This window comes from Lampris incognitus, chromosome 7 (assembly GCF_029633865.1).
Source record: "Lampris incognitus isolate fLamInc1 chromosome 7, fLamInc1.hap2, whole genome shotgun sequence".
In the NCBI taxonomy this organism is placed as follows: domain Eukaryota; kingdom Metazoa; phylum Chordata; class Actinopteri; order Lampriformes; family Lampridae; genus Lampris; species Lampris incognitus.
The window spans coordinates 61,774,375-61,786,595 of record NC_079217.1 but is presented as its reverse complement, the minus strand read 5'-3'; the positions used below and the strand labels follow the sequence as shown (position 1 = coordinate 61,786,595).

Sequence of the window (12,221 nt, the reverse complement as noted above, 5' to 3'; positions counted from 1 at the left end):
CATATTCTGTTTTGTTACATATATCTGAAAGCTACTACATAAGAATTCTGTTTTGTTACATATATCTGAAAGTTACTGCATAAGAATTCTGTTTTGTTAACTATATCTAAGTTACACTTGAAAGCTCTTATTTTTGCCCCAAAGAGTGAATAAATGCTATAATGCAATTTTAAATGCAGTTTCTACTGTTTCTATCAAATTGCAACCCCCTCCCCCAAGATCAGGTGGAGGGGTCCTCAGGGTAGATCACAAATACGCAGGGGGGTCCAGGACCCCAAAAAGGTTGAGAACCACTGGTCTAGGCCATGATCAATTCTTCTAAACCAGAGTGTACATCAAATAAAGATTTATCAACAGTATGTTTCCCGTACAACAGGCTTGCTCGTAATATTTTTTCCTTTCCCATGCCTGTTTCTAGCCATCCAATGGCTTAAACTTACAAACTTTCAGTACGGGACATAGTCCTTATGCCATCTAGGCTTGTTTCTTGCACGTGGCTGGATGTGGGGAGTGTGCGTGTGATGTGGTTTTGGAGAAGGATGGTTAACAGGTTCATACTCAGCTGCAGCAGGGAAGGGAGCCAGGTGGGGTGCATCCCATTTTTTTCCCATCGCTAAGCAAGAAGGTGCTTGTGCCTACCTTCTTTTCCACAGTCACTGGTCCACTTGAATCTCGGCTGTGCTTTGGGGACGTGGTGAGGTATTCTGATCCTAACCCTCTCTCCCTCCTGAAAGAGAGGCACGCCGGCGCCACGTTTGGAGTCGGTGTAGCGCTTAATCTTGGCCTGTTTTTGCTGGACCATTCTGTGCACAGAATCACCCTGTGCTGTCAAGGTAGGTTGCAGGGGCAGTATGTCCCGTTTAGTGCGCATTCTTCTGCCATGAAGCAGTTCATGTGGTGAGAAGGCCGTGGTGGCATGTGGCGTGGCCCTGTAGACTTGTAGCCAATCCAACACGGCCTCTTTCCATGGTCGAGACTGCTGGATTGCAGTCTGGATGCAGCTCTTCAGAACATGATGGAAACGTTCAACGGCCCCTGTTGGCCGCCGGAGATAGTGGACCGATACCCGATTGTGGAGGATGTCTCTTTCCTCAAGAAACTCAGCGAAGTTTCTTGAGGAAAGGGATATAGGCTCAAGTGGGAGTGCTGGAGCCTATATTCCGCTCCTCATTAGTTGAACACTCACAACACCATTGATGGTTTCGGGGGGGGGGCGATATATATATGCATATCCCAATCAAACCAATATATAGACACACTAGAATTGATTTATTTTTTGCCTAAACGGCACCTCATACATAATGCTGATTGCTAACTGCTTTCGGTTCCACAGTCCTCTTCAGCTGCACCCCACAACTTCAGCTCTGTCATGTGTGTGTGTTATTTAATATCTGTCTTCGGGCGGATTACTTTGGTGTATCTGGTTACTGACGAGCGTAACAGGGTTGGAACCTGGACAGAGCAGAGCTTGACTCGAGGCCAGACTATCTGAGCACAGTCTGACCTTAGCTAATACACTTTATAGCCACATAATGAAATGAGCCCGAGAGATATGCTTTCTCTTTTCTTGAAGAGGATACGATGCGCTACCAACCAGAGTCACGAGAATTAAGAATCAGGGAGATTTATGTGTCGTTTCATTCCATGCACATGAAATGAAACGAAATATCAATTCCTCCAGCCCACAGCAGTGTAACACAAAGACAAAAATACATATCCAAACTACAAAAAAACCCCCCACAAAAACACATATCCAACATATATTAAAAAAATAAAATTCACTGTCCAAGAGGGCGAACGCCAGGATGACGGTCAGAACTGACGGTCTGCATGGGCTAGCAGTTAGCTTAGCCTGCACCGCTTCCGTGTCCTGTCAGGCCGCCCTTGTTGTTCCTCCTCGGTTGCAGCTCCAGGCGGGGCCGTGGTCCCTGGGCCCACCGGAAGCAGCAGACCGAGCTCTCCCAGCCGATCCAACACCAGCTCTCCCAGCCAGACACCCCCGACACACCTCCCTGCACTCTACATGACGACACCAAAAACACCACAGTCAACGCCAGGCAAGGCCGCCACCAGACCACCCCCGGTGTTATTGGAGCCACCGGTCTGCATGGGCTAGCAGTTAGCTTAGCCTGCCCCGCTTCCGCGTCGTGTCAGACCGCTCTCGGTGTTACCTCCTCGGTAGCAGCTCCAGGCAGGGCCGTGGTCCCTGGGCCCACAAGACCAGGCTCTCCTAGCTGATCCAGCGCCAGCTCTCCCAGCCATCAAATGAAGACAAAACATAAACGCAGAAGTGAACAAAGACACTGCATGGACGGTACTGGGCGAGGCCGCCGCAAAGGGGACTTCATGCCACCATCTTCCCGCACCGATTATAATGAAGAAAGAAATTCATCACATCCAAAGCACCAGGTCTCTGGTGTTAAACACAAGGACAAAAAACAGGAGTGGTTGGTGGGGCTCAGACTCTCTCCAATCACCGAGGGCGGTGACACTGATACCTTTAGTTTTGCATGTTTGAAGCGTCCGCAGACAAAAGTACCTGGACATGTAAGCATTTGGGACTGCATGCCAATTGCATCAAGCAGCAGTGCAATGTGCAAATTTATTATAGGGACTTTAGATGTTAACATATTTGCACAGAATGCTACACTCTCACCTGTCTTTCATTGAAATAAAGCAATATGTTGTAGTTTTTCCACACACAAAAAAAAGTTTAAGTGTGCTATTACCATCCATCCATTGTCCGAACCGCTTATCCTGCTCTCAGGGTCGCAGGGGTGCTGGAGCCTATCCCAGTAGTCACTGGGCTGCAGGCGGGGAGACACCCTGGACAGGCCGCCAAGCCATCAAAGGGCCCACACACACATTCACATTCATACCTAGGGACAATGTAGTACGGCTGATTCACCTCACCTACATGTCTTTGGACTGTGGGAGGAAACCGGAGCACCCGGAGGAAACCCACGCAGACACGGGGAGAACATGAGAGGCGAAACGTCTTCACAGATATATACCAAGTCCAGTTGCACTTGATTCAACTCCTTTGGATAACCATGACCTGGATGAATGAGGACATTCACAGGTTCTTTATGAGACAGTACAAGCTTGTTTCATGCCATAAGCAACCATCAGCTGTCAATAAAGCTACACAGGAAAGAACATAACATTAACTGCCTCGTCATGCACATCACGTGCACAGCGTCCAATGGGGAAGGGAGAGGTGCGACATTCAAAAATGCAAAACCACGTGATCGCTAACGGTCCAGTGGGGGGGGGGGGGGTTGGTATTTGTCTATTGGCATGATTTATTTATAATTACACAATAGGTGCTTACATCTGTGTCTGCAACTGCTGGCCAACTCATTCCTGTTATTCAATGTTCGGAGCTAAAAAATCACAATTGAAGCAAACAAAAAACATCTCAACGGACCTTAGGGACGGCACATGAAGCCCAACAACACGCTGCAGTAGAGAAGAGCAACCACCCACCCTCCATCTTGAAGAACATCCCAGAAAGCATCAACAGAAGACTCTCAAAATGCTCATCTGATGAGTCCATCTTCAAGGAGGCTGCACCCCCATACCAAGACGCATTACACCATTACACAATGACTGCCAGCAAATCAACAAACGTAGCAGAAGACGGAACATCACGTGGTACAACCCACCATATACAGTGATACCGTGGCCACACACATCGGTAAGCAGTTCTTTGAACTTCTGGATAAGTGCTTCACCCCGGACCACCGACTGAGGAAAACATTCAGTAGGAACACCGTCAGCATTAGTTACAGCTGCATGCCTAACATTCAACACATAATATCGTCCCACAACACAAGAATCATCAACAACTCAATGACACCTTCGTCACAACCGGACACCCCCAACTGCAACTGCCATGAGGACTTCCCCCAACTGTAACTGCCACGAGGACTTCCCCCAACTGCAACTGCCATGAGGACTTCCCCCCAACTGCAACTGCCATGAGGACTTCCCCCCAACTGCAACTGCCATGAGGACTTCCCCCCAACTGCAACTGCCATGAGGACCTCCCCCAACTGCAACTGCCATGAGGACTTCCCCCAACTGCAACTGCCATGAGGACTTCCCCCCAACTGCAACTCCCATGGGGACTTCCCCCAACTGCAACTGCCACAAGGACCTCCCCCAACTGCAACTGCCATGGGACCTCCCCCAACTGCAACTGCCATGAGGACTTCCCCCAACTGCAACTGCCGTGTGAACGACTCGTGCCCCCTTGAAGGAAAATGCCAGGCGAAGGGAGGTATCTACCAAGCTACGATGACAAGAGAGGACAACGGCAAATCAGAGACATACATCGGTCTAACAGAGGAGACATTCAACAAGAGGTTTAATGCACACATGTGTAGCTTTAGAAACAACCCTTTAAAGAATGTCGAATCTTTAAGCCTTTATATTTGGTCACTGGCGGACAGAAACATTAATTATTCAACCACCTGGAAAATCCTCTCAAAGAACGAAGCATATTCAACCAGCAGTAAAATGTGTAATCTATGTCTAACTGGAAAATATTCTACCACAAATGTCCACACTGAATAACAGGAATGAGTTGGCCAGCAGTTGCAGACATAGATATAAGCACCTATTTTGTCATTATAAATAAATCATGCCAAGAGACAAATACCCACCACCACCGTTAGCCATCACGTGGTTTTGAATTTTTGAATGCAGGCCCCTCTCCCTTCCCCATTGGACGTTGTGCACGTGATGTGCAGGATGAGGCAGTAAATTGTATGTCCTTTCCTCGTTAGCTTTATTGACAGCTGATGATTGCTTATGGCATGAAACAGGCTTGTACTGTCTCATAAAGAATTTACTTTACTCACTAGATTATATATATATATATATATATATATATATATATATATATACTCCAGCATCCCCACGACCCTGAGAGCAGGCTAAGCGGTTCAGCTAATGGATGGATATATATATATATATGTGCATGTTTACATCTACTCCTGTTGCTCCCTGGGAGGCAGGGCAGCATATCTGTATAAAAATTCACTAGACATTTTACACATGACTACTGACACGGATCTGCAACAGCGGCAGTAATACTTTCACACACAAGCATGAGCTCATGTGCTGGCAAACCTCTGCGTTCATGCAAATGGCCACATAGGAGCGCATCAAGACAGACAGCTAATTATACACACACACACACACACACACACACACACACACACATCTAGCCTCTCTCTCTCTCTCTCTCTCTCTCTCTCTCTCTCTCTCTCTCTCTCTCTCTCTCTCTCTCTCTCTCTCTCTCAAGCACACACATGCTAGAAACAAAAAAAAAATGCAGACTGAAATCTGCCCACATTTCCAAACTTGCAGTAGCTAGACGAGAAAGCCAGAGCTCACAGGAAAGCTGAGCTGTAATCTGAAGTATCTTGATGAGGTAAACCAAGTCAAACAGGTTATTTTAATTCCTGGCGACTTATTGGTAGACCAGTGATCATTTTCATTCCTCATATCTAGGCCTTCGCTATCCATGAGAGGGCACCCATCATATATACACACACACACACACACATGCATGAAACTTATTTTTTGGGCACTCTCCGTACCATTGTTTCTTTTAACAAAGTTATATATATATATATATTTATATATATATATATATATATATATATATATATAACTACCCCTGGACTACCCCTGGGCTCGAACCCCAACTCTATATCATGCCCCAATTGTTTCTCATTAAGATTTGGTATTTCACCTCTGTTGTATCTATGCAGCTGGTAACATGCTAAAGTTAGGATGGGGTCATAACTTCGGTATAATACTAGCTAAGGGATGGAGCAAGTTTACCTTGGGCACAGGGTGCTGCAGGTTTCCCATCAGAGTGGGGATAATGGCCTCCTCACTGGCAAACCTGTAGACCAGGCTGCCCTTGTTCTCCAAAGGACTGACAGAGGGGACTCCACTGATGTCAGTCACATTGAGCAGCACCAAGTCCTTCATGGCTTGCATCTTGAAACATGTGTGTGTGTGTACACTATATGTACAAAAGTATTGGACACCTGGCCATTACACCTAAAGGAGCTTTTATGACGTCCCGTTCTAAATCCATAGGCATTAATATGGAGTTGGTCCCCCCCCTTTGCAACTATAACAGCTTCCACTCTTCTGGGAAGGCTTTCCACAAGATTTTGGAGTGTGTCTGTGGGAATTTTTGCCCATTCATCCAGAAGAGCATTTGTGAGGTCAGGCACTGATGTTGGACGAGAAGACCTGGCTCGCAATCTCCATTCTAGTTCACCCCAAAGGTGTTCAATGGGGTTGAGGTCAGGGCTCTGTGCGGACCAGTTAAGTTCTTCCACACCATACTCACCCAACCATGTCTTAATGGGCCTTGCTTTGTGCACTGGGGCATAGTCATGCTGGAACAGAAAAGGGCCCTCCCCAAACTGTTCCCACAAAGTTGGAAGAATAGAATTGTCCAAAATGTCTTGGTATGCTGAAGCATCAAGATTTCCCTTCACTGGAACTAAGGGGCCTAGCCCAACCCCTCAAAAACAACCCCATACCATTATCCCCCTCCACCAAACTTTACAGTTGGCACAATGCAGTCAGGCAGGTAACATTCTCCTGGCATCCGCCAAACCCAGACTCGTCCATCAGACTGCCAGAAAGAGAAGCGCGATTCATCACTCCACAGAACACGTTTCCACTGCTCCAGAGTCCAGAGGCAGCGCGCTTTACACCACTCCATACGACGCTTGGCATTGTGCTTGGTGGTGTAAGGCTTGCATGCTGCTGCTCGGCCATGGAAACCCATTCCATGAAGCTCCTGGCACACAGTTTTTGTGCTGATGTTAATGCCAGAGGGAGTTTGGAACTCTGCAGGTATTGAGTCAACAGAGCGTTGGCGACTTTTACGCACTATGCGCCTCAGCACTCGTTGACCCTGTTGTGTGACTTTACGTGGTCTGCCACTTCGTGGCTGAGTTGCTGTTGTCCCTAAACGCTTCCACTTTTCAATAATAGCACTTACAGTTGACCGTGGAATATCTAGCAGGGAAGAAATTTCACGAACTGACTTATTGCAAAGGCGGCATCCTATGACAGTACCATGCTTGAATTCACTGAGCTCTTCAGAACGACCCATTCCTTCACAAATGTTTGTAAATGCAGACTGCATGGCTAGCTGCTGTATTTCATACACCTGTGGCTGTGGGTCTGAATGAAACACCTGAATTCAGTGATTAAGAGGTGTGTCCCAATACCTTTGTGCGTGTATATATCCATCCATCCATTGTCTTAACCACTTATCCTGCGCTCAGGGTCATGGGGATGCTGGAGCCTATTGTGTGTGTGTGTGTATATATATATATATATATATATATATATATATATATATATATATATATATATATATATATGTAGTCTGGTCACCACTCACATTAACAGTCTGTGAATTCAGCCTCAGCGGTCTGCAGCGCTCATTACAAGCCACACTGTGCACTTTAATACGGTTGAACCAGCTGAACCAGCAGTTATTCATAATTAAATAGATATATGTAGACTTCAATTTCAAATGAACATGACTTATCACTATCAGAAATCAGTGGAAACCCTCAACAGGCGAACACTGCGGCCACATGAGAGAGGGGAGTAGGTGTGAAGCAGAGACGTGGGGGGAGAGACGGCTGTGTCAGCTGCTCTGCTTGAGAAAGTGGCGGTGCAGAAATGTTGTCAAATACACACACGGTATACATTTACATGTATACACACATGCGCACAGTCATTTTATTTGGTCGCTGAGTTGTTCATTTCTCTTTCGTCCTGTTTTGTGTTTATTGTACTGCCGATCAGCTCTTGCCGTTGCTTACCATTAAGGGCCACAATGATAAAAATGTCTAACATTTTTGTGTAATCCTTGGCAATGTAAGACGTCTGTCCCCTGCTTTTGCCACATAAAACGAGGATTGCTGGTAGATTCATGCATAAGAAGTAAATCTTAAGACTGCCCACGCTGTGGTTGCTAGCTTGTGTGCATGTGTGCGCACAAGTAACAAATACAAAATTCTCATTATTATTTGCACAGTGTTGCCTCCACACACGCATGCTCTTATCAAGGCAGCAGGGTGAGGGGTTGGGCCTGGCCGAGCCGGGCCTGGCCGGGCCGGGCCGGGCCGGGCCGGGGCAGCTACAGCTGTCGCCTCGTCTCTCGTCTCTCTAGTTTCTCATGCACATTCTTGCCTTTTAGAAACTCGCCTGGGAACGGAGGAACCCCCCGTCGACCAATCGTGTGAGGGGCCAGGGAGCCCCGTCGGCCAATAGGGGCAAAGGTCTGGGTATAAATACTTAAGTCCATCACCTGGCAGAGTTGGGCAACCCCTACATTTTGCTGGACAGGATCTGATCCCGGGATCTGTTACCTCTTTCTTTTCTCCAGAGCAGGTAAAGCCAACAGCGGCGGCAGCTTTAGTCAGCCTCTATCTACCCTTAAGTCGGCGGGGATGATGGCGGTGATTTGGAGGGGATTTTGTCACGTGAGATATGGTCAAAATGGCTCCCTGGCTAAAAAAAATAAGGAAAATAATCCCAAACCCGCTTTAAGCAATTCCTTCCTTGTCATACTGGAGCACAGAGAACTTTTTCTCTCGTTTTTCTTTTCTTAATTTCACCTCTTGGACTCCTGCAGTGTTGCGCCTTTCCGCCGCCCGGGTCTGGAGGCCACTAAAACCCCTGCTGACGGCGCCCCGGCCTCCCCGGGAGCTGCACATATTACACAGGCTCAGAGGCCTCTTGAAAGGCGAAGTGCCCTTGGGTTGGTCAGGGGAAGGGGTGTAGCTGGAGCAGCTGCGCAGGGCGGTGTTGCGTGTCCGGGGGGCAGTTGTGGCTGTCTGTCAGCGGCCGCTGACGCCAGCAGACGGCGCTCACATTTCCCTCTGAATAGCTTCTAAGGGAGCCGCTTGATTTAGCCACGGGGGGCCATGCGGCCTCCAGCCAGGCGCTGGCACGCTTGACCTTTAGCGAGCGTCGCGCTGGTGTCTTCAGCCAGACGCACCTCAAGCGTGCGGGGAGGAAGGGGTCGGGACGCCCTGTCCACAGGGTGGGAGGGGGGGGGACAGTTGGACAACAAAACAGGCAGCGACGCTGTTGGAACTCCTTGGGATTTACATCCTGCAGTTACATGAACTACTGTCAGATATTAACGTATTGTATAGAAGATGAGACAATAACGAGCCACCAAGCCACCAGTGCGACATACAGGGACCTAGAATAATGTAGCGTAGCGTGCATGGATAGGTAGACACGTTGGCTGCTTAACGTTGTCGCTCGCGGAGCGGGAGACACGGGTTCGCGTCCCGGCTGTGGCGGTTCCCGGGCAGCCTCCTTCCTTCTGTAATAGTGCGGTATTAATAATACGACTCATCTCTGGTGGAGTGGGTGGGTTTTAAATGGGTCTGCTGGGGTCCGGTTAAGAGGAAGGGGGCGGAGCTCGGGTATAGTTGTGGGGAAGGGGGGGTGGAGCCTTATGGGGGGGGGGGGCCTGCTGTGCCTTCCAACCAGAGAAGGCAGGGCATGTAGTGTAGCGTGCATGGATAAGTAGACACGTTGTCGCTTGCGGAGCGGGAGACACGGGTTCGCGTCCCGGCTGTGGCGGTTCCCGGGCAGCCCCCTGCAGTCGCTACAGGACAGACCGATATGGCGGGTACAGGATTTGTGACCGCAGCTTTGACTCGGGCTTACCGAGAAAAGCCTCCTTCTTTCTGTAATAGTGCGGTATTAATAATGTGACTCATCTCTGGTGGAGTGGGTGGGTCTGCTGGGGTCCGGTTAAGAGGAAGGGGGCGGAGCTCGGGTATAGTTGTGGGGAAGGGGGGGGCCCTGCTGTGACTTCCAACCAGAGAAGGCAGGGCATAGGGTTTCGCAGACACACAACCTCACTTTTAATAACCTCTGTTGCGATGGAGAGACGGGCGGAGGGACAGGAGGGGGATGGGGCGGTGAGGTGGTGCGGGGCAGCAGATAGACAGGCACGAAATCCAGCGTTTGTGCAATACAGACCCGGGGGGGGGAGGGGGCATTCAGAGACGTGCAGAGACAGACGGGTTGGCAGAAGAGGGAGCTCACAGAGAGACAGGACATGGGGCAGGGGTGTGCTTGATTTAGTGAGTCGCGGGGGGCGGGGGAACAGGTGACGGAGGTGCAGAAAGGGAAGGGAGATCTATAAACAGAGTGAAAGACAGAGGGGTTTGTTTTCCCAGAGAGAGGGCTAGGCAGGGAGGAGGAGTCATGGCGAGGAGGGCCCTGCGTTTCACCAGGAGCCTGATACAAAAAGCATTGGAGGCCCTGGGAGAACCGGCAGACAGCAGACACGGTACCAAGTGCACGTGACAAACGGGCGTCTTGTGATCTGGGACGGGAAGCACGCTTCTCCGGGCCAGTCACAACCGCTCTCAAAAACGTGTCAAGATTTAAGGTGCCGAACCCCGCAGGGCGTCGAATACCCGTCCCTGTGTTTTATAACAAGGTGCATCTCCTCCCCCCCCCCCCCAGACGGAGTAAGAAGTGCAACCATGGCGAAGAACCACCACAACGACTACAAGATGAAGTTCTCCGTGGACGAGGAGTACCCCGATCTGTCCCTGCACAACAACCACATGGCCAAGGTACAATCCTCACAGTGACATGATGCCGTTTTGCAGGGCATTGCCCCCCCCCCCCAACCACATTACAGTAGTGATTCAGCACTCCAGCGGCGTCTTGGGGAAAGGCCTTCGGTTTGATTTGTGGTTAATTACAACATAGCAGCTCTCTTATTAAAATACAATAAATTACACTTGTGAAACAGATGTAATTAGAGGAAAAAGTCCTGTTACCCTTTATAGTTTAGGTAGATAAAGGTCTCAGTCACGTTTGAGTAAAATAATCCTATTTCTATAAAGGTCATAGCATCTTTTTTTTAAAGATATTTTATTTTCACGGACCCCTTGCAATTACACCACGGACCACTAGGGGTCCGCGGACCCCCGGTTGAGAAACACTGTGACCTAGACCTTGCCTCGTTCGCAGGAGTGTGTCAGTACATCGTGGCTGACCCCATGCTGTTTCCTCTGTAATGTGCTGTAGGTGCTGACCAAGGACCTGTACAATAAGATGAGGGGCAAATCCACTCCCAGCGGCTTCACCCTGGACGACGTCATCCAGACCGGAGTTGATAACCCCGGTGAGAAGCCATGCGTCATCAGCATAGAGACTCACCGGCAGTGCTATGTGATGTGGACAATGTTATCACCACGATAACCTTGGGGGAAATTGACCCATCGTCGATGTATATCATGGCATCTACTCACAGATGCAAAGACACTATATGTAGAATCCACGTCTTCCATTTTGCCCCTTTTGGGTGCACCGAATTCTCATTCGTTATGAGCTACCAAAAATGTACAAAAACACATTGCCCCACCGCATCCCTCCGACCCGGGGATGCACAGGTAGCACCTCAACTCCTGAGAACCAATCTGAAGTATCGGTCCATACCGAATACTGACCCGATCCTTTACTTCTGCCGAACCGTGCAGACTCAGACCACTAGTTCCTCTCGCTGGAGCAAGCGTCACATTCATCGTTACATCTATCTGCGCGTGTGGGCAGGCATAAAAACAATGCCCAGCAGTAATTTGACTTGAATTTGCCCGTCCCTCCTCGTGCCACACTCCTGCAGTTGTGTCTTCGGCTGTTCGCGTCTAAAAATCCTGTAGCGAATTCGGGGGACGACGCAACCACAGGAACTGCCGCGGCCGGGACGCGAACCCGTGTCGCCCGCACCGCAGGAGGCATCGCTAACCGCTCGACTAAAGGGTAAGACTCGCGAGCCAGCGGCCAGCGTGTCTTCTTATCCATGCACGTTACAACACTTTGATACAGCGGTTGTAGTTCAGTCACATTAGTCAATTAACTCATTGTGTCAATCAAATCAACCGCCCGCCCCGTATTAAATCCCACATAGGCCTGTTTCGACAGGAGACTTCGTGTGGTCCTTACGAGTCCAGCCGAGGTTCATCACATCGGTAATGTAAAGCACAGCATCAAACCAAAACTAGTTTTCACATAGCCCCTCAAAGGTCTGCTCGTTTTGCGAGAAATGTTACGTAATAGATTCAAGTTGTCCTTCATCTCGACGGCGGAATTGTGTATCGCGATATGACGTCATCCGA

At 49.1% G+C, this 12,221-nt stretch overlaps 1 protein-coding gene across 1 annotated transcript in view; it reads left to right on the top strand.

Annotated features, from left to right (window-relative positions):
* The first annotated feature begins 8,388 nt into the window (after positions 1 to 8,388).
* Positions 8,389 to 12,221, top strand: part of ckmb (creatine kinase, muscle b) — a 9,711-nt gene continuing 5,878 nt past the window's right edge. The window contains exons 1-3 of the mRNA XM_056284087.1: positions 8,389 to 8,454; positions 10,561 to 10,673; positions 11,134 to 11,230. Of these exons, the coding sequence (XP_056140062.1) occupies positions 10,581 to 10,673; positions 11,134 to 11,230 (190 nt within the window). The 5' untranslated portion in view covers positions 8,389 to 8,454; positions 10,561 to 10,580. The remainder of the gene's footprint in view (positions 8,455 to 10,560; positions 10,674 to 11,133; positions 11,231 to 12,221) is intronic.